Source organism: Apostichopus japonicus, chromosome 5 (genome assembly GCF_037975245.1).
Source record: "Apostichopus japonicus isolate 1M-3 chromosome 5, ASM3797524v1, whole genome shotgun sequence".
Lineage (NCBI taxonomy): Eukaryota > Metazoa > Echinodermata > Holothuroidea > Aspidochirotida > Stichopodidae > Apostichopus > Apostichopus japonicus.
In genome coordinates, this window is record NC_092565.1 from 12,343,334 (window position 1) to 12,367,578 (window position 24,245).

The following is a 24,245-nucleotide window of genomic DNA, read 5'->3' on the forward strand; positions in this document are numbered from 1 at the left end:
GTCTGTCAACAGCAATCAGATTGACATATGAGTCTAAGTAAAATTTCCTACAAAGAATAAAAATATGAATGAAGAGGTACAGTATTTATTGATGAAGATCAATGACAAACTTAATTGGCGTCATCGTTTTGAAAACCCTTTTTAGGCTGCATAAGATGTGGTAGATATGTAGATCAGATACATTAATGGGGCTCAAAGTGGGTCTTACGTGAATGTTAATTGCACGCATCATCTTGAGCATGACTGGGAGTGTAAACGATACATCCAGACGGAGTACATGAAGTGATACAACCAATGTAGATGCAATCTTCATGTAAGATAACTAGAAAATATTTGTCCATTAAGAAAACTTGGGGAAAAAAGACATTTGTTGCTCATGTTGCAATTTTGTTTAAGTAGTTGCGTGGAGAGGGTTTGAATTGACATGTCACTTAATATTTGTAAAGTTTGATGTAATACCTAAAAATTACCTCCCCCCCTCCCCTAAATTATCATTGGCAGAAGATTTAATTATTTTCTCCAAAATTTGTCTCCAATTTACTGCTATCACATAGCTAAATGGATTAGAATCATTTTAGACTATGTGAGATTGAATCAAGATTTGAGCAGCATAGGCACTGCCATTGCATTTCTGCACTTCCGACAATTGTGGACGTTTTAGTAGATCATTTTCAAGATAATTACTACTTTTGGTAATACGGTTACATATCACCTCACCATCTCACCTTCCTCCCAAACGTGGAAATTTACACCCACTAGTCTTGCACTCCAGTCTGATGTTATTAGCTCAAAAGCGTCACAGAAAAGGAACCAAACTAACACATATATATGAAGACTTTCAACCTTTTTATTCATACAGGGGAAAAAAGAAGAGAAGTAATAAGATATATGGAGAGGAGAGGATAACAGTGAAATTAAAATAAAAAAAATTGATCAAGGTCCCACTTAGTACATTATGCATACCAAAATAAGGATAAAAGTGTAATGCACTTTATCATTACAAATCACTACTGAAACAAAGAAAGGGAACATGATCAAGATACCCAATCACCACTAACCCAATACTGGGATCAAATAGATTACCGATTAAACTACTACTATATACTGTCTTTGGATTCTACACAATCTGTCCATTCGAGAGGGAATAATTCTTGGAAATTTTGAAAGTAATAATATATATCCAATTATTTTGACGTTGCTTTTACGTCAGGAAAATGTACGATGCGATTTAAAATCCTACGTGAAACCATCCCGCTGAGGAGACTCTTCACGATTTAAGAAACTTAGGTGGCGCTATTCATAAATACATAGTGACTTTATCATAACGAACGCTAAATTGACTCTGGCCTGTGTTCATAGCGCGTTATACAATGAAATTAAATTAATAAGCAATAAACCCCCGAGTCATTTCAGCAGTAACAGCGGAAATGACCATAAGGATAAACAATGGATGTACTTAACCACACGGTGGCCTACATCTGGTTCAATATGAAAGTTTATACAATACAATAAATATGTATGAGTGTTCACTATAATAGGAACACGAACCCTGTCAGAAGCCTGGCATTTACCGTATGTTTAGCATAGTCCTGCTACACCTGTTTGGTGTAAGAGATTTGTGCATATTCTATTACATACTGTACACTGCATAGCAACAAGTCCACGTAGCAAGCAACTTTTTGGTTGTGCACATCTCACAGGCATACAATATATACCATAATACAGGTCACAGTAACTACATTCAATACATGGTGCATATCTAACTCGTTGAAGATTGTCAATTATTTTTTTTAGTCTATGTGTACTATTTCATGTCACCAATTGCCTGGACAACCATCCCTCAGGGAGGCAGCCCCCCTCCCCTCCATCCCCTCCCTCCCCTTCCTTCCCATTTTTAGCCTAAATTGTGAAGATTTCAACCAGCAATCACTACAAAAAAAAGTCACAAATTACTAAATTTACTGGCCATTTGATCCTATTTAGTCAAAATTAAAGTCATTAATGCTTTCATACATGAACCACATGGAACCTGCATACAAAGGCATTTATGTATATTCCAGCTCTCCCCCTCCGATGGAATGAGTCATTCTCAACAACGTCCTTAACACTTTACTTTATTAAAAAGGCCTGCATCCAAATATTTGATAAAATAAGTAAACAGTTGAGGCGGCGGATGTTATTATCATTTGTTGACAATTCTTTCTGCGACTGGCTTTACTACTCCCTGGAACAATTCAGCATTTACCATTTGTCCTCACTGTATGGGAGGTAGTGAGTATCACTGTGGGGGGAACCTTTCCAAGAAATCTTCCTTTTGGGGAAACTTTCAGAATCAAATGTTGATGCCATTTACAGATAAACCTTTTAAGCTGCAGATTAAGTTACATACAGAGTAAAAAGGTAATAATAAAGTCAAGGTTTTAAAAATAGCATAAATTGTTTGTTCGTTTTGTTGAGACAATTTGTGGAGAGACCTTGTGGGTGGGAAGATAGCAACCGTTTCCACCCACAAAGTCTTCCCACAAATTGTCTCAACAAAACGAACAAACAGTGGCAATCCGAATGTTGACATTGTTGTCTCTAATATCCGCACGCTCCGCATTGCAGAGGTAGAAGTTTCCTTCTCCTTTCTGTGATCAACCAAAGCTACAGCTTTCACAGTTGACACAAAAGCACTCACGCAGAGACACACAATATACATTTGAGCATTCCGGTTATTCCTAAATTATACGGTATCTGTGAACTAATTCTGGAGATAACTGACTAAAGTTATACCTTAAAGTCAGCAACCGTTTCACTGATCCTTTTCACCGAATCTGAAGACGAACCGTATCAAGTGTGTAGCTCTCGATTCCCTTGCCCAAATTCTTCATAATCCTGCTTCTTCCAATTAACTTCTGGTTTAATACGCATCACATACAGCCTCTGGATATTCTTTTTATAAACTGGCGACATTTTGCAGAGATACATTTGAGTTCTTCTTTCAACGTATTCTTTCTGCATGCTTTTCCGGGCTGGTTTACATTATGAACACCTTTTCCATTTGCTCCATGGTGAACTCATCTTTAGTCTTTGGACAAACAATCTTGCCATTGTTCATAGCTGCAAGGGCTTGAAGAGACTGCAAGAGAGGGATAAAAAGGAGAACAGTTTACTACGTTAGCCAAATAATGACACATTTAGGAAGCATGACCTAATAGTATACTGTGCATAACTAAGTTCACACTAAACATACATTTCAAAGTAGGGTTGGGGGGAGGGGGGTTGGGTTCATGCTTAAGGCAAATGAGCAATACAGTTAAATATTTTCTCCAAAAAATTGCCCAACATTTCCCTGATCAGGAGCAAATTTTACAGAAAATGGCAACCGACCAGAAACTTGACCTAATTTTTTCTTCCCAGCTATTTCTGTTTCTTAAATTATTTCCCTGAGGATGGCTGAGAAGAAGGGTGGTGGATTAAAGATGAGAGCAGTATGATTTACTGATCAAATAACAGAGATTAAAGCAGTATGATACACAACTACATTCTGCCTGATTTAGACTCTAAAACATTAAAGCAGTATAACTGAAGACTTGACGACATCAGGAATCGTGATGGGAATTAGGGTAAACCAGAAACAAATTATATTAAATATTGTATAAATCATGAACATTGAAGTTCAAATGACAGGGTATACTTTATCTGGTATTGCTTTTGCAAAATGCTATAGAAAATAGTCAAGCTGCTACAGTAGGTGTAAAGATGTTTATATAGCAGCTTTTAGTACTTTATAAGAGACTTCAAAAATGCTACACAAAATTTGAAGACTAAACGACGCATCTTTTTCTTCCTTTCAAATACAACATCATCCATGTATATGTATGTGTGTACATGTGTGTATTTGTCAGTTTGTGCATGTTTGCTTACTTTTCCACAAAAATTACATTATAGAAGCTCTACATACAGGCAGTAGAGCAAATTACTCCTTGATGTCACATGCACTGTACAGCTGTTAACATTTCCACCGCCACCTTTGGGAAATACCAAAGTAGTCATATGAAGCAAACCATAATCTTTGTAGATACTTTCACCTGGAGAATTGGATTTCAGTAAAAACAGCAAAATAGACTTCCGCATTTTCTGAATCCATCAAGTAAATGAGTATTATGACACTGCCTTTATGACACAATGACAAGGAAGAGTGCAACCTGTCGCTGTATGTGGATAATCTAATCGTTGGTCCCGGGGAATCTGTGTCAAGTAGTATCACTGAGAGTGGCTCGGGCAAAATGCAAGACTAAACCAAGACTGTCACAACAGAATGCATTATCTCCTCATGGCTCAAATAATCTTCAACTTGATTCATGAAACAATTCCGATTGAACAGGGACTAATTTATCCGGTATTGCATCACAAAATGGGCAAAATTTGTATATATAGCAATTATTGTACTGAGGGAACCGTAGTTTATTATATGGGACAAACTTGAGGGCCTTCAAAACTACTATGCAAAATTTGAAGATTAAATTATTTGCTGCTGAATTAGCCACAATGGCATAGGTCCTGCCAATTCCCAAAAGCATGAGGACTGTTTGTAAACTTACTCACGGACCTTAACCCAACTTTACCAAAAGTAAAAAGTGTCTGCCATCTCATGATTATCTGAAGCTTTTGACATTATATCAGAATAATGATTCAATGAAACATCACCGATACTGAAATTTTTCAAGGCAAAGGACCTCCATAGGTACTGTAACAGTATAGATCTGTTACACACATAAGTGAATCTTACACATTTAAATATAAAGTTAATTAATTATCATGTTTATTAGGTTTTCAGAATTTGACCTCTGGTGATACCAAGTGATATTTGACCTCCACAAAGCGAGTTGTGCGTACCCAGTACAGTGGATCCACATGTAATACATCATAAGGTTTCATAATTTGATCTCAATTACCACAAATGGCCTTTGACTTCTGAAATATTAAGTTTCTTGTATTTGCTAAGGTAAATCAACATGCTAAGGTGTGTAGGGCACTTAATCTTTGCATTTGGATTTATCATGTTAACCATGTTTTTATACCTTGGCCTCTTTGACATAGAAAAAAATGCTAGGGTTCTTGTACTCAGTTGGGCCTACAAGCTTACTATCAAGTTCATCTGAGATTTGGTACTGAAGTTATCAAGTGTACAAGATTTTCAGACTGTAAACCTATGTTGACCTCAAATGACCGTTGACCATGTCGAATCCACATGCCATGTATGAATGTCATGAATGCTTTGCTTTTGTAGTTATCAAGATTACACATTTTCCAGACAAATCCCATAATCTCATCAATGGAAATGAAATGCCTTACATTCTTTGTAATTGAAGATTTTATACGATACCTGATAGCCTTTGAAGGGGGGGGGGGGGAGGAGAATGGATGAAAATGTCTACATACTCTTTCCTTTCTATTCATGATATTCAGTGAGTGATGTTTAACATATGGATGCTCCCTTGGAATCAGTAAACTTTGCAAAAGAAATAACTCTTATTAGAACGTGCTTATAGGCTACAGTGCAGAACTCCATTTTACATAGTCTGGCACACAATGTATTTTGAAAGATCTACAGGACGATGCAAAAACAATTTTCTTCAAGTTAAGGTTTCATAAACTGATGAAATATGAGAGCAGTATGACACAATTCACAACCTACAGAGGGCGCTGTCATTTTGTTAACAATGTGCCCAAACTAGACTGTTTACAGATCTCCAAAGATTATGTACAGCGCTATAACATATCTCAAACTATGTGCTAGTGTGTTACAAAAGATCTGACATCGTTCTGTACCTCTACTAATTTCAATCACACTTTTGTACTTGTTGAGCGTGATCTAAATTACAAGTAAGAACTACAACCAAGCTGTACTTTTGAGTCATGGTGTTTTACAAGTAGGCAATTCACACAGACAGACACACACACACACACATACTCACACACCATCACATAGATTCCTTTCCCCATTGGCAAGGAAGGAAATATCATTTCCTAATCAACAAATATTGACCCAGCATTTTGACAATGTATACAAGAGAGAAATAGTTCTGATATAATATGAAATAAGCAAATACACCCAGATTCTGTAAAAGCATTATATGAAAGATTGGATACATCATGTTTTAATTAAAATTAAACTCACAAAGAAATGGTAGAACCTAATTATTATAGGCAATACCGTTCTACCTTTTGATGAAAAAACAAGAAAATTTGTAAAAGGTCATCTTTCTTTTGTACATCACTTTGTCTGAGGTATAATGAAAACTGACTGACATACAGAAGAATGACAAAAAAATTAGTGCACTGAATTTGCTGCAAACCTACAGATATACAGAAAATCATTGGCAGTGATTTCTATAAACAAAAAAATATAAGGTCAGCCTCAGAAAAACTAACTTAATGTTCATTTCTCAAGAGTTAAATGGACTGTAACATAATTTGTGTAATTGCAAGGGTATAAGTTTAAAGGGGACAAAAACCCAACCATCATCCTTGGCTTAAATGACAGAGATCTTTGTGAGGAACAACTTGACTCGAACAGCTAGGAAATCTTTTTACTGTCTCTTAATTTTGCTTTTCATAATTTTTATGGTAAAATGTTAACAGTATTGATGACACTGAAACCAATGTCATCATCATGTTAAGAGGTTAGCGCTTTATGTTAGATTCAGCATCTGCAAAATCCCCAAAACGAGCATAACAATACAGGCAATGCTATTATATCACAATAGCTATTTCATTTGATTCAGAATAGTCCAAATCAATAGTGAGCTGAGGATCACAAAGGACCTCTGTATAAACATATAACTAGCCTGCCAATATGTGCAATGCTACTGTTAAACAACGACTATTTCATTTGATACAGAATAGGTCCAAATCAATGGTGATCCTGCATCACAAAGAACCTCTGTATAAACATGTTACTAGTATACCAATATATGCAATGCTACTGTTAACAACATCTGTATCATTTAATTCAAATGATATCTGGATCAAGTTTCAACACACAACATTAATTACTCATGAGACATACAGTATATGACTTACATGATCAGGCAGTAGGATAATATCAAGTTATTAATTTAAATTTTCATGGAACATGACTGATAGAAGAGTGCATTTAAAGTTGTAGAAATTAACAAGACCACAAGACATAATTCAACCCATTCTGCCCCTCTCAACAATGCTGTTACCCAGTTTTGGCCTATCTTTCAAATTATATCTGTCTACCCCTAATAGACACTTCAATTATCAGAAAATACTTGAAAATTGCATGTATACTTCTGTCCCCCTTAAATTTCACTCTCTTGACCCCAACTGATATTTTGTATAATTTCTTTCATTGCAATTACATAACCTTAGTTTACAACAATACAACATGTAAAAGCTGTTTGCTTTACTGAAAGAACAAAATAAGGAATTTTTACTATCCAAACATCCCCCGTTCCACCCCACCGCCACCCCTTAAAACCTCACAATTTGTCCTTCTTAACTATACAATGAAGCCATCATACCTCTTCAGCATAAACACGTCCATTTGGTAGCATCATGGGTGGATTGTGTTCATTCATTAGCTTGCCTGGATGGTAAGAAAAGGGGGTACAACTTAATGTATTTGATGAGAAGAAAAGTTGGGGAGACAACATTCATGCATTTGATAAGAAATGGGGGCAGGGGGGTAAGGAGATAACAGGTGCGTATCCAGGGGGGGCGTTGGGGGCGCGCGCCCCCCGGGTAAGAAAAAGAGGAGAGAAAAAAAAGAGAAGAAAAAAGGAAAAAAGAGGGGAAAAAAGACGAGGAGGAGAGGAAGGAAGGGAAAAGAAAAAGAAGAAAGAGAGAAAAGGGAGAAAAGGAGGGAGTAAAAGAAAAACGCGAAGACACCGGGAAGAGAAAGAGAAACAGTGACATCATTACAGCGCTGAAGGGTAGCCAGTGACGGATCAATGATTTCGTAAAAGTGTGACTCACCCTACCCCTTACACCGACAACTCCATTTTTTGACGTTTCCATTTTCCTCTCTCACTAATGATCTATATATATACTATATATGGTCTATCATAACGCGAGTGTAGAATTGTGCTATGAAACCAACTGTGGCTGGTCTCGAACTCGACTGTGTCGTCGGGGAACATGACGCATTTTGGGATGGGGGGGACCGCCCGCCCCCCCATTCAGCATTTTTTTAAATGATATCGCTGAGTAATTTCAGCAGATATCACATCATATCAGTGAGCATGAAAATGGCGTTCCAGGATGAAAAGCCTCAAAACTGTCCGACTTGCCTGAAAAAATAACCAAAAACTTTGCGCGCGTTCAACGTCTTAATGTCAATATCATATAAGCAAGCATCAGTTATTACATCGCATGCCATCATGTACCGTTCGGTCCGTTAAAATTGCGCAGTATACCGCGGGATGCTAATGTAAACAACGACATGTCTCATGTAGATGTATAAAAAACATGGAGGTCCAATTATGCCAAAACTCTCTTTTACATTAGTAATGGCGAATTAGGGGCTGCACCCCCACCGCGCAGTGGCGGAGCGTCCATACGGTCAGGGGGGCAGATGCCCCCCCCTGACGGACTCAAATGGACTGCTGGCGCCTTTTTCAGCTCTTTACCACTTTTTACTTATTCTAGATTATTGACTTTTTTATTGCGCTCTCATCTACTTATTGACATTTCTCACATTTTGTTGGTGTAATTTGGTGATGACACCTTATTCTTCGTTTATCTGCAAATTAGCCAGGCCCGGAAAGGGTCATTTCCGGCGATCTAGGGAGCATCTTTACTCAAAAAATTTCTGTACGCTACGCACCAACCAGTGGTGGCGCTCCGCTTAGATAGTGTCGAAAGCGCCCCTACAGACCATTCTCGCCCCTCCTGACCAATACCCCTAGCTCCGCCACTGCCGCCGCGCCTCCTACGCCTATGTGTGTAGTGTTCGGTTTTCGGAAATATCTGCTATTTTTTCATTTCCGAAAACCAAGTTTTATAATAGCCGTTATAAGAGGTTTTAATATTTCTACACCAATAAATTAACTGTGTCTGAATTTTCGAAAATTTCTGACCAACATTCTGCATCACACTTCCCTCTACTCGTGCAATTTTGACCGGTCTGTTAGGGGTTGAAGGAAGTTTTTCTATATTGGTTGTCCATAGATGACATTTTGTACAACATTATGGGTATGTTTTCAAGTGAGTTTATTCACGAGAAATGTGAATTTTCAAATTCTAAACAAATACGGGGCTTAAAACCTTGAAAAGTGGGGCTGACGGGTATTGTGGGCCGCGACGTAGAATCACCTACAAAAGCAAAGACCCACAGGAGATGCGATCAGGTCGAACATGATGTGTGCCGGGTTGACAATCTTCAAAAAGGTTATGGATGGGAAAAAACTATTAGGAAATACTTGGTTCTCAGGCAAAAAATGTACATCTGGTTGGTCATTTCAAGCCTGAGAAGTGCCGTTTCCGGTGATCTGGGGGGTATCAAAACAAGAAATTTTCTTGTACGCTGCGCGCCAACCAATGGTGGCGCTCCGCTTAGATAGTAATTCGCGCCCCCCGGGTTTGAAAATCCTGGATACGCGCCTGGATAACATCCATGTATTTGATGATAACAAATGGGGATTACAACATTCATGTATTTGAAAGTTTTTGAACTGCCTTGTGAAATAATATCATGACACAATAGAACATACCTGTCAATGAAAGAAGTCTAAAACTGAATTTCCAATATTCCACACACAACAAAAGGAAAAATTTGTTTAATAAATTGTACAGAAAACATTGAATTGACACGGTTATGGACCTTTGAAGCCCTTTATGAACTCCTTGACATCCAAATATGTACAAACAAGTTACAGATTACTGTCTTTTTCTCATTAATTGAAAAAAAACACACAAAATGACAAATTCAAATTTATTCGCTAGCAATTGATTGATTCTAACAGTTCAAACCAAGAAACTTCAATTTGGCTTGAACAAATATAAATATACATTACAAAAGTAACCCTCTTCTTATCATCATTTTTCAGTTTCATCTTTTACTGTCTACAGAGAAAACCCTTCATTTGAGTTCCTAGATATTCTCAAACTATTGAAACAACCCAAGCCAGACAGTTATTCTGTGAGATCCCTCAGCAAACAGGGGACGAGACTGTCATTTTGAGATGATTGATTCAAATCAATGGTATTCTGGATGGAGCCAACGGCTAGTTTGCAGCAGATATTAATCCAATACATCAACATTCCATGAAATTTCCTCACTAGAAGACAAAATTTTGCTCTACATTTCAAAGTACACAGAAACCACTATCCATCCAGAAACTGCTCAAGTTAGTCAACAGATGACTGGAAAATAATAACACGGCATGTCTCAAAACTTGAAATAGCTTTGACTAAGTAAAAGATAACAGTTTACAGTTTATGGACTAAAAGAGTTCATGACAATCTCAAGTATCTTACCAACAATAACCAGACAAAAGTGCAAGAAACAGAATTCATAATTAAAAAGTTGATTGAAAAACGTTCATTTCTGATGGATTACAATTATATGAAGATACCATAATTTGATCAAGAAAACAGCCTCCAGTCAAATATAAAAAAGTACAAGTGACGATTAGATTTGATGAAGTAGCTGGTTGCGTTAACCACACCAGCTATGCTCATACCCACCAGCTATGCCCATACCCACCAGCTATGCTTATACATTCCATTAGCTATGCTAACACCCACTTTATTGGTAGTTTGTTTGTAGCTTATTGCTATGTACAGTAATTGGCAAAATGAGAAGAAAGTAACTGCTTTGAGGTGCTGTCGTTTAGTTGTTAGAGTATTTAAAGACAACAGAGAAGATGTGATGCATTGATATGAGATATTTTTCAGTTTGGATTCTTGTATGTTTTACCATATATAATACACTCACTAGCATATTTGGATATTTCTACAAAAGAACATTGACTGTACTTGGGTCTATTTTAGTCCTCTCTCTTTTAACCATTTCATCCTTGACTTGGGAGGATTAAATAAAGCTGTTTTTTCATTTATTAAATAAGTTGTATAATATTATTTATATGCCAACAAGAAATGATTTCCTGTCACAGACATAGGTGCCTCATTACTTATTGACTATAACAACTTCCAAGTGATTCTTGTGTGCCAAGGTACATGTGCAATGAAAGTAGCTAAGGAATAGGTTTACCGTATTGCTATATGGATGCAGGGTTACATCCAGACGTATCTGTTATGACAGGTTGTAGCTAGCAGTAGTGCTAAAAAACATGTGAAGGATAAGTACATCTACTATGAAAGGATAGTAAGTCTAGGTATATCTGTTCTATAAGTATGTACAGCTAAACCAAAGGAAGATTAGTAGAGATAATTAACACCTATTGCTACACTAATGGAGGTAACTTCTTCGAAATACTGTACGCCCAGGAGCTTGCGTAGCGCGAATACGACTGCAAACATGACTTCTGAAACATTGATATATAGAGTAACAAATAATTATTACAAGTAACAAGTACTTATTACGAGTAACACATACTTAGTATGAGTAGCACATACTTATTATGAGTAACACATACTTATTACAAGTAACACATACTAAGTACACATAACACATACTTAGAACGAGTAACACATACTTATTACGACCAACACATACTTACCAGATATAGAGCAGACGAGTCGTGACTGCGCACAGTGGGCATATGGTAACGTCTTGGCAAGTTCATTCAGATGCTTGGAACACACAGGGCACTTGGGATTCCTACAATCATCACTGTAACATTGACTGTGAAATAATGGATGTTAAGGAAGTAATGTATGTAGATTTATTATTAAATATGTATCATAAAAGTAACCTTCATTCTGGAGAATGGCTTTAGCCAATGACCCGTCCAGACATCAATTAGAAGGTCTGACCAGAGGACAGAAAAAATGTAAGAAATATGAACCGACACAAGTCTTAACAATTCTTGCATGTATAATGCAACTTGGTACTACAACAGCAAGGCAGATGTTTTTGAGAATAGAATGTAGACATTACAAGATTCTGCTGGGAAATTCATCTGCTTGAAAGGTATAAAAAGATGCTGTCAATTGGCATATCAGTAAATTCTAAAAGAAAATTTTGTGAAAAGGGAGAGGCCAAAAACTTGACAACCACACCACAAAGTTTACTCCTACTTTTCATTTTATGGCTAAATCCCTGGTCTAGAATATTTCTGCATAATACCTACTTAACATTTCTCAATGAAAAAGGCTTTCTTCTTTATGTAAGGGGAGGGGGAGAGGAGTGCAAGTTTTTGGTCAAATAGGAAAGACTGCCTTTTCAGTAAAAAAATCTGGTTCATATTTTCTTTTTCTTTTTTAAAGAGTGATTTAAAGACTGAAATATTTCTCGTGTAATAACTGAAACAACAAACAGGATTTAAACATTAAACGTTCATAGAAACGATACTGCCTACCACTATATCATCTGTACGCCTAACCTTCTCTTTTCATCAATAGGAAAGGCCCACAAGCTTGTCCATCTCTGTCCAGCATTAATATTTATGACTTGACAAACTCTTTTGTCTTTTGTGTTTGGTCAGTTCCTCATTACCTTAAAATGCTAAATACAAGCTGTAAAAAGTTCAGCAGTAAAATGGTCATAAATCCAAGTTGGGTATATTTAAACACCAGGTAGATTAAAGTAAACTTAAGACAAATTCTAGCATGGACATTGTTAAAGAGATCAAAAAGGCTTAATATGACAGAATATGAAGTGGCCTTCCTTGATTAAACAGACTTTTAACTTGTGTATATTATGGTCATTACTGTCACTTTACAACTGCACACGGAAGTTTTCAGGAGATTTCAAAAAAGAAAGAAAAGTAAATTGAAATTTGAATTTGAATTTATAGGGTTGAAGTAGTGGAGGTCTGACTTAGTATAGATAACAGAACCAGAAGATAAACTAAATAAAAGTGTTTACTCATCATGCTGCTGCAGGAAGTGAGAGATTATAACACTTTTTACACAGCAAGCAGTTATCCAACTAAACTGCAATACAGGGCTAAAAAATTAACAATTGTCAGCAAACTCTGTTTCATCCTTGTTTGCAGAATTAGTCATTTTCTGTGTATTAGCTTTGACATAAAACGTCGGAAAAGTTTTAGTTTTGGTACGGAACTTGTAATCTTATGTTGAATAGAACTATGTTTATGGGGGAAACAACACAAAGGGGAAAAAGCCTCCTTTAAGTGTATGAAGTTTCAGGCATTTAGTACCCCTTAATCACTATTGCTTCTGATAACTAAGTAAAATATATCATAACTGCAATACACACCACTTTAGTATGCGCACTTAAATGCGGTGAAAGACATTCCAACATTAGATAAGATACAATGTTATGGGATTTTAAATCCTAAGTGAGAATAATTTTCACTTCCAGTTGAAAACAGAGACGACTTTAAGCAAGATAGTACTATGCATGATTCCAGGATTGCTTGGTGTATCTGTCCATGCATGTTTACGCAATTCTGACTACGTAGTACACTGTGATAGCATAAACAGCACAAAGGTCAAACGATGAATTTACACAACCATCTCATTCATGTTTTTCAAGTTAACAGTTGTACTGTCTGTACACTGTGCCAGGACATGGTGTGTTCACTATATACCAAATTTCTGCATGCTCAATCTTTGTGAAGAGACAAAAATTTGAGGAAAACACAAGCTCATCGTGATTTCACGATTGTTTCCAACAGACAGTCAAGAATGTATTGGAAGATTCCATGTTTAAAAAAAAAACTGAAAATGAGTTGTGAGTTACTAAATAGAAAATAAACAAACAAAACATTGCTTAACTGGTATATTATTAATTTATTAATACAAATCTTCTACAGGCGATATAGAATAACATCCAAACTTAACAGGAGTAATTCTCCCAAAAGGATACGGAGTCTTCATAGCTGATAATCCTGCCTCTAGCGTCACTGTCAGTACTGGAGTAGTATTTAGTTGGAATAGTTTGTAATTCTCCTCTCGGAATTGATCCACTAGCTCCTGCCATTTACTACCATCCAATAGTTTCTATAACAGCAACAACAAAAAAGGAGAAAAAAGTAACTAATGCTATTGCAACACATTTACATCACATTACAAAATCTTATCTCAGTTATTCTATAACTTTTGTAACATTAAGGAATGTAAAGTATGTGACACATTATTAATAATACATTTGATGGAAACATGTATGTGTAATACATATGAATTATTTATTATGGTAAGAAATGTATCGAAAGTTAAATACTTAAAGCAGTCTGTAGCAGTATTCACTTGAAAATTAGTGAAAAGAAAAAAGAAAAGTAGGATCGACAGTGTGACTGTTGGATCAATTGACAACATGTATAGATAACTACTGCAAGCATTTTGTCAAATTTAAACTGAAGCTAAACTGAAACTGCTGCAAATTGGCAACAAAATGCTACTTTCATCATCATGTAGAAAGTAAAACTAAACATAAATGCATTTGAGGAAATTATGTATACATGTGTAACACATTAATTATTGATACCAGTAATCTATATATCTAAAAATATCCAAAGCTGCCTGTGGTACTGAATTTTACTTTTCCTTCCATGATTACTTTACTAAGCAGCTCATCAGCTTAACTGTTCAACTTTCATTTCTCTTTACTTGGAATAAATACTTAGTTGAAAATATCCTATCTTTGAGTGAGATAAAAACAATTAGGACTGGCAGTGTGTTTATAGGGCCAATTGACACAACATAATTAAATACACACCACCACCCCTGTGGAGAGGTTTGTAAACTTCTGCAAATTAGCAAACAAAGGCCATCATGCTTTCATCAGCATGTACATAGAAAACCTTAACATATAAAATGTGTGCTACAGAAAGTAAAAAAATGCATATGGAGGAAACTACACATATGTAACATGTTAATTATTCATACCCTTAATGAATGTATTTCAAATAAACATTTGAAGAAGCCTGTTATTTAATGCAAAGAAATCGGCTTAATTCTTCAACTTGCATTTCAGGTGCCGTGGAAAATTTATTTTTTGCTTGGAAATTGCAAACCTACAGTACTTGAAAATATGCCAATGGAAACAAATGAAACAGGATTGTGTGATTATCTGAGCAATTGATAACATGATTATGTGTACCAATACTCTAGGGATTTCTTTCATAAAATTTACTGCAAATTGGCAGCATTATAGAATAAATAAAACACAAAATGTCTGTAATAATTGCTACAATTATTCATTGATAAGAACAAAGAAATGATCAGTACTTACCCTATACTGTGGTATAGTTGTTCCTGGACTAAAAGCTAGGAGGCCCATAATCCTTCTTACAATAGCTAACTGGTCTCCCTCTACAGTGGTAAAATATCTACGGGCATGGGCTATTGCCTCTTCTCTTCTATTGAGTTTAACGAATTCAATAAATTCTTGGACCCTAAGATTAAACTCTAGTGTACTCTGAAATAAACATAAGAAAGGACACAATGTCTGGGTAAAGAATTCTAATAATAAAAACAATGCTACCATTTCAGAACTTTTCTGGTTTGTACAAAGGTAGCTACATTAATGGAATTATTTAAAGTTAGCAATTAATTTGTACAGTCACCTATTAGTTTCTACACTAGTATATATGCTGTTCATTACAGAAATTTGATGGCAACTATTAAGTAAAAAACATCTGAAAACAATCAATGTCAATATAGTACGGGAAATGATTTGTCCAGTACCGCATTGCAAAACTGCTATACAAAAAATGGTCAATTTGCTATACAATTGCAAAGATGTATAGCAGACTTTCTTGTACACAGGAAACAGCAGTTTACAGGAGACATAGTCTTCAAAACTGCAACACACACAAATTGAAGACTAAATTATTCCCTGGAGTATACCCTATATATGACCTAACACAAAGAACACAAAGATGTGTAGCAGACTTTCTTGTACACAGGAAACAGCAGTTTACAGGAGACATAGTCTTCAAAACTGCAACACACACAAATTGAAGACTAAATTATTCCCTGGAGTATACCCTATATATGACCTAACACAAAGAACACAAAGATGTGTAGCAGACTTTCTTGTACACAGGAAACAGCAGTTTACAGGAGACATAGTCTTCAAAACTGCAACACACACAAATTGAAGACTAAATTATTCCCTGGAGTATATCCTATGACCTAACACAAAGAACACAAAGATGTGTAGCAGACTTTCTCGTACACAGGAAACATAGCAGTTTACAAGAGACATAGTCTTTAAAACTGCAACACACAAAAATTGAAGACTAAATTATTCCCTGGAGTATAAGACCCTTTGACCTAACACAAATATATAGGAAACTAATATTGCAGTTCTGCACATGCTATCATCAAGTGATCAAACACTATCATACCATCTTGATTGGAGTTTTGTGACTGTATCCAATACTAGCAGAACATAATAAATGCCTGGTAGGCTTTCAACAGTCAAATATCCTTGTTGAAGTTATGATTCCTTATTCTAAATGCCTCCATAAGATTCACCCTCGGCAAGCTTTGCTTAAAAGCTGAGTGTTTAAAGGGTGTGAAGACTCACGCAAAAGAAACGTCTAATGCCGGTAATTTGACCTAGTTTCGAATGAGGTGTAACAGAAGTGTTAAACACCACCATCAATTCCAGAAAATAAACACACAGCTTGCTACCGTCGGTAATTAAACACTAGTGTACAGTCAGTACATACAGCTGCGGTCAATACCCACAGCACAGTATGCAAACGATACAGGATATTGGACATCTCAGGTCCAGCTAAAGATAACAAGGTATCATGTTTCATTACTGTCTGCATTTTGTAGCGACACGAACAAAACGTCACTTGCAAGCAACGGAAAGTTAACTTTTTCAGATGGCCGCACGCGGTTTGGGGCGAGACTTCAATGCCCTTAATACCCATGCATACAATCTTTTATCATTCATGTTTATTAGTCAATCTGCTTACCTTAATTTTCTTCAACTTTGATTTATTGCTATTACACCAGCAGAGACATGCAACTGTCTCTCCCCTCTGTAGAGATTCTTCAACTTCTTTAGAAACTAGAAATAGACTAATGTTGGTCAAATCCTGAAAGAAATGAAAAAGAAAAAAAAAATCAAACTGATTCTGATTCATGAAAAATGAAAACGATGCGGAAATTTGTACTATATACCATCGTCCATGGATTTTGCAGGAGTGATATTTAAGTTCAGCATTGTGTACTCTTCTGAAAGCCAAAACCTATTAAACAGTCAAACTTTGACAGCAAATCAATGTACCATTTGAGTTAAGCATCTATGAAGAGACATATCCTACCACACTGATGAAAGGTCATCTTCAGAGACTAACATTATCTCACTTGCAATGAACACTAAAAATGTTTATGAGTTCCAAAAACAAAATTGCTAAACAATCTTTCTGTTTATGAAAGTACAAACTATGAAGCATGTTGAGTTTCTTGACATTTTGAAATGGTTTGATATGATCTGACAGATTTAAAGCGTCGTAATGCATTCAGAGGAAAGTTGAAACAAGGTCCTTTCATGAGAGCCATGCTGAAATGGACAAACAGTCTGAAGAAAATCACACTAAAGATGTATTGTAATAGTATCTAACTCCAAAGTCCCAATATCATTTTAAAATAGCACACAGACTGACCTCAATATCTGAATGTCTGGCGAGTTTCAGCGCAGTTTCATAGTATCCAGCCCTCAAGAAGTACTCTACCAGCATTCGGTCCACTCTCTTCTTCTTCCAAACATTCAAGGCACTCCCATTACAGTTCTCCCTCTCTTTGAGATGGGCTAGTCTCTTCTTACATACTTGAGCACTATCCTCCTCTATGCTAATAGCTTCATTCGCCTGTTAAGGAAAGGGAAGAAAAATAAATCTTGGTGGCATGACGGCACCATAACTTAATCCGGCAAAACTGTAGTAGGGTACCTTATGAACAGTAGAAGAAAGAGGAAGCGGGTATGGGTACATATTCAATTGCAGAGCTCTACGCATGAACACGAGTACACAGTTTGGCATTAGTTGCTATACTACCACTGACAATGCACAGGAGTACGAAGATGAGAACAAATCAATGAGGCCAGGTCTGAATACACCTAATTATGCTAGAATACGGGTACTACAGGACTCACTACGAAGTCTGCAATCAAAACTAGTGACTGGATACACCACTTGTAATTGTGCAAATAGAGGTCATTTTTCTGCTTGGAGGAATCCTTTATTTGCCTGAAGTGATAATTTCATTATCATCATTATTATTATTATTTCTAAGGCCTGACTAAATATAAGAGTTCATCAAAGTCCTGCAGGATTTTACATCTTTAGAAATATTGCAAACGGTTTCTGTCTACATTATGTATGTGGTGAGTATCTTACCTTTCTCTTTAAGATGGTTAACTTTTCAACCATATTATCTATAAGGCTGACAACGCTACCCACTGTGGCTTCTCGACTCTCCAAGCACCGATCAAGCTCATTAGTCGCCTTGAATGAAAAGAAAAGAGAGGAGAATAAATTTTGAATAGCAAATTTGTCCTGTATGATCCATTGATCTTCAGCTGTTTGAAGTTCCCTTGCTTCTTCAGTGGTGGGTAGTGGTGTTGGGGTACACTGAAACAGGACATCTGTGTGTCTCACCCAAGAATACATCCTGCAGCCTTTTCAAACAGTCAATATCTGAAACTTGTTCCTCTAGCAACAGCTCTCTCTCATTAAGTCATACTCTTCTATGGGCTAAAATGTTAAACTTACAAAAGAATAAAATATAGCTGCTGCTTGAAATGTTTCAATCTCACAATATTGTTTTTTAACTCCAGAATGATTGTTTGAATGTAAATAACTCTATAATTTATCCCATAACTGTGTTATTATATATGTTCTAGGAAATGGACCAAAGAAAGGTCTTTACTATCACCATAATTAATCAAATTTTCGTTAAAAGATTGCATTTTGTTACAAACATATTTCTTGGTGTTGGTTAGTGTTTGTTCAGTTGTCAATTTTTACTGAAGTTTAATAGGTAAGTTAAGCAATATTGCATAAGTCTGGCAATTGTTCATTTATAAAGAATAAACAAAGCAAACGAGAAACATTATTTTATCAAAACCATACCTGAACCACATGAACAACCTCTCTATCAATGACTTTCTGACAGTTCCGGAAGTTTTTGTTTAGATTTTCATACGGTACCTGAAAGAGAGAGAAGTCAAATCAAGTCACCATGTTTAATGTCATACACCGAAACACAAAATGATTTAGAATGGAGTCTCGGCTCCATCATGATAAGAAACGGAGTAATACCAACATTGGTTCTTGCACAGCACAATTCCATTAAATTCTAAATTATATTTTAGGCAACTGTCACAAGTTTGTAACAGATTTACAGAGTACTACAAGAGTAGAATTCCTGTCGATATGATCACAAGGCTCTATAGGGGTGCAAGTACAAGTACTTAAGTTTGCACTAGAGTTTATACGACGGTAGATTCCTAAATGTCTGTACAAGTACAGTACGAACCCATCATGGCAGGTACTGTAGGAGTACTAACAAACTATGCTGCCAGGATACAGAGTACCAGTACAGACTCAGTACAAGTCTGGTTTGTAATTCATTTCATACGTTTACTCTCCTTGCAGCTCATTGCTTATATATGATTATAATACTTCTCGACTACTTTCCTTTTGGTTCTTAAAAGTCACCAATATAACCCCATATTTCTTAGAAAGGGAAACACTCATCACTAAATTTTTACTTTCGTACGATCATCGTACAGTCACCCTTAATATTTGCTATCATTTTAATGAGTGACCTTGTAACAAGTTGGAATCTTCAAGTTCAATGTTTCAGTTCTTCACTTTCAAAGTCATTTGCCTTCTGGTTAGGATTTTCCATGACAAAACATATATTGAGCTGCTAAGGTGGTAGGTTTCATTATCACATACACAGTATGTGAATACTGTCTGTAAGTACATATCCCAAGATGGTTAAGATGGTGTTAATTGGGTGACAGGAAAATTTGGAGAGTATTTATTTGTTTCCAGTACCAAGAAGGCACTAAAGGCAGTCACATGTATAAATGAAATGGCTCACAAACATTTTAGGTTACCAAATGAGTGAAAATGAACATTGTTGAGATTTTGAATGTCTTGACATCAGTACAGTTATAGCTGGATTACTGTGGATTTTACCTTATTATTTTACATATCTGAGTCATTCTCCAAAAGCTTTTTACCGACAGTTATATCAGCGCTTACTCCATGAAGTTTTGAGAACACAGCACACACTCATATATGCTACATACTGTTGGATTGTTCAAGGAACATGTCTTCAGAGACCTGGCATCCAACCCCCCCCCCCACTTCTTCCTTCCCACAGCCACAACCAGTCTTCTGCTCAATCAAACCTCGAAAATGCAAATGATCACTGCCACACAATCTGGCATTCCATTAGCTGTATTGCTATGTACAATTCAATGCTTCTTGAGACTAGCACTCAATAGTGTTGGGGTACATGACTTCTTAATCTGGGGGACACTATTTTTGATAATCTTTATATACAGTGAAGGCACGGAGCAGCAGTGATGTCGGCATATATACCATTAGTTTCTCAGTTCAAAACCCACCATGATCCAGATTCTCTCTAAATTCCATCTGAGCAATGGACAAGAGAAAATTCTTCCAAGAAGTTAGGTGTTTCTGATTTTGAAAAGTAAGAATCCTCATCACAGAAGGAGCATGAACACTTGACAGGCTTCTCACAGATACCCTCCATGGAGAAATTTTGACATAGTAAACAATTCTCTAATTCTAAGACAGACCTGTGGGTTATATTTCATTCCCTGGAGATAACTTGTAAAACTCACTGTTTTCTACAGATCAATTCAGTGGGGAATGCGATCATAGGGAGAAAACGATAGCACGATAACCAGTTATCATGAGTGCTTTGGTATGAAAAATGTCACAAAATGGCCTATATGTACAAAACAATGTATGCATCTACACAGAAATGTAACCAGAAACCAACAGTTCAATAGTGTATTTTGATACCCTGAGTATGGGAAAATGCAAGAATGACAGCAGACAAATTGTCCCTCACTGACTCTCTGTTGTTATTCCATATAGCTGTGTAAAGTAACCACTGCCACACAGTCAATCTGTGTGCCATAATAAATACTGCAATTGTTTGTGGTTTTTCAATACTGAAAGTCAGATGATGAATGGGATATAAGGGAGGGTTATCTCCTCCCCATAGATAGATTTTGGAAACATAAAGGCTGCTTAGATACATAAAAAGTACAATATTTTGCAACTTTGGACACCATATTGAAGAATCTTCAACTGTTTAGGTTGTACCACACATGTATACATGTTATATAATATGTACTGTACCCTTCTCTGCCATTTGGCTAAGATCATGTGTAGTATATATCTGTTCTTTTTCGAGGGGAATGGTGATACACACCCGACGATGATCACACAGTCACAGTCCCGATGCAAGGGGACTGGGGTTGAGAAGGGATCAGTCGTTCGGTAGTTTGGTTTTCGTGCCCAGGTTCTTTCCTGGGTGACTTTTCTTAAAACGTATATGTACTGTACACTTAGATTTTGATAATTTTGTGTCTGCCAGAGGAAAAAGGTCCCATTCCCCTCCCCCCCACCAACCTTAAAGTATACATGGTAGCGACCCTGGCTACCATACTCTTGTGATGGGAAATAGAAGGACAGGGGCGTATCCAGGGGGGGCGCAACAGGCGCGCGCCCCCCCTATTGGCCGTCACCCAAAAAAAAAAAAAATTAGCAAAAAAAAAAAAAAAAAAATATGACGACCTTTCTGTGAGATGTCGGTGATCGCTTAACCCCCCCCCCCCCTCCCGTATGCTTTATTTTTTGTTTGCCAAAAAAAGGTTCTGGCGAAGTTCGGCGGCATAATAGTTTTAGAAACATAGATGGTAATTGTGTTTGTATTATCACTATAAACACTAAATGACATGCCAGCCATACTAAATTGTGCATTTTGTGTCCATATTTACTGGAAATGTTGCTTATTATTAAGGTCGAAAAATGGATCACATATGGCCATGGGCGGCGATCCTGGGTGGAGGGGGGATATATCCCCCCATGAAAATGGGTGGAGGGGATGTAATGCACCATATCCCCCCCCCCACCAAATGCCAGGGATAAGAATATTTTCATGCCTACATTTATGCATCTTCGTTAATGTACGGCTCTTTTTTAGCTTCATTTCTCGCCTACCATAAACGCAGTGCGATCTTTTCAAATAAAGCGTCTTTATAAAGCAAAAATAGTTGACTGTAGGCTTCATTGGCCCTATAACAACAAAATGTATTATTGCACCCACGGTATTGATATATGCACCCTCATAGTATTCATATAGGCCCTATAGTAGGTCTACACACGTACATGTTCCCTCGAACAGCTGAGAATCTCATGTAACCAGGGTAATGCTTAATACACGTTTCACCTGGATGCCTTAGCAATCGGTACCTAGGAATGTAACTATGTGTAATTGTGTATTGCATGTGTATAGGCCTATAATAGCCTGCATGAGGCCATTTTCTTCATCGAATAATATAACAGGGCTCTTGAACATTCTAACGTTGCGCCTGAAACAAGATTGACAGGGGCAATTTTCCCAAAATAACACCCGAAATTAAAAAAAAAAGTATTTTGGATCCTGATTATGAGATATTTCGGACATGACATCCCTATTTTAAAGTTGGGTATATGCCGCTTGGAAACCTCGGGAAGTGCCGTTTCCGGCCATCTAGAGGGTTTGTTAATCCCAAAATTTTCTTGTACGCTTCGCGCCAATCCATGGTGGCGCTACGCTTAGATAGTCAACAAGGTCATATCCCCCCCCCCCCACTCGGAAGTACGGATCGCCGCCCATGCATATGACACCATTTTGCATTTCAGCCCTTCTTTGAAAGCAAAAATTGTACACCCCTCGCCTCAGACCCATCCCCCAGGACGGCGATCATTCATGCCTGGCGCCCCCCCTATTGGAAAATCCTGGATACGCCCCTGGAAGGATCACTTTTCTTGAAACAAAATGGTGAGTTTTGGAGCATATAATCAAAATTGATCAACACAGCAAAGTAATTTGTAAATTATCCACAACAAAATTCAATCTTGGTATGTATTTGTCCCCATTCAGAGAATTTCTTGCAAATTATCAATTTCGGAATCAAATTTTGCATAGGCTAGGCCTAGTAATAATATGATGTTGCTTAAGTTAAGGAGATGCTCAACATAGCAGAGCTCTGCATGCCTACATGAAACCCCAAACATCAATCCTTGACCCTATATTGCTGGATATGAAACTTATGAAAGATTCTATTAAATTAAAAGTTAATGTTTGCCATGGGTGTGCAGATTTTGCTAGCACACATAGGCAAGAGCTATATTAGCTTTTAGTGTACAGGCTCAAAACACTTAATAATATTACAGTATTACTGCCCACAGGGCCAAGCCTACTGTAGGCCTATACGTCTAAACATTGATAGAAGAAAGTGATACGAAGATATTATATGGTCACTTAAAACAACGATATTTCAGTTATGTATGGATGGCCTGTACAAATCTATATTTTGTTCATTTAAATGAACTATTAACCTTCAAAGTGGCGTGTTCGAGGGCACTGATATCGTCCATCTTGAGAAGAAATACCTGAAATTATCGACCGTCTGACCCGAGTTCACGCTCTGTTTACAACATCGCCTACACATGCGTACATGTGATAATATGGGGATGGAAATCTGCCAATGATATGAATTTGCTAGACAATTTTCTCCTCCCACCCATCCGGAAAAGATGATGGCCCATGTCCGTTTGGACCCCAATTTAATTTTGATTTTTTAACAAACTTTTTATCGTTCCTCAATTTTCCTTCAGCAAATTATGAAAATGAAAACACCTAGGCCTAATGATTCTTTATCCCATACTTCCCTGGTGCCCTTATATTGTAGCCGGGCCCCAATTCCATAACAACTCCCTGGTTCTACACCCCATACGTCACAGCCTGCATATCATTATATGCAATGGGCATGATAGTCATTTACTTTTGCCCTGTATTGATTTCTAAGTGTAATGTTGTTTCAGGCTGAGCATGTGAGTGGTCCTGGTTAGCTTGTA

General features: G+C 36.9%; 1 protein-coding gene across 1 annotated transcript; it reads right to left on the reverse strand.

Annotated features, from left to right (window-relative positions):
• Positions 1–829: 829 nt before the first annotated feature.
• On the reverse strand, positions 830–23,877 carry LOC139967680 (E3 ubiquitin-protein transferase MAEA-like). Its single transcript, XM_071971680.1, has 10 exons — positions 23,727–23,877; positions 19,203–19,280; positions 18,468–18,575; positions 17,736–17,939; positions 17,043–17,165; positions 15,341–15,526; positions 13,976–14,109; positions 11,700–11,824; positions 7,539–7,603; positions 830–3,121 (listed from the first exon to the last, which is right to left on the reverse strand). Exons 1-10 carry the CDS (start codon positions 23,763–23,765, stop codon positions 3,020–3,022), a joined length of 1,164 nt encoding a protein of 387 aa, XP_071827781.1. The 5' UTR covers positions 23,766–23,877; the 3' UTR covers positions 830–3,019.
• Positions 23,878–24,245: the final 368 nt, after the last annotated feature.

Coding starts and splice junctions, on each gene's coding strand:
- LOC139967680 (XM_071971680.1), bottom strand. CDS start 23,765: ATGGACGATATCAGTGCCCTCGAACACGCCACTTTGAAG. Junction 15,527..17,042: donor CAAAGTTGAAGAAAATTAAG/GTAAGCAGATTG, acceptor TGTTTATTTCAG/AGTACACTAGAGTTTAATCT. Junction 3,122..7,538: donor GACGTGTTTATGCTGAAGAG/GTATGATGGCTT, acceptor CCTCTCTTGCAG/TCTCTTCAAGCCCTTGCAGC.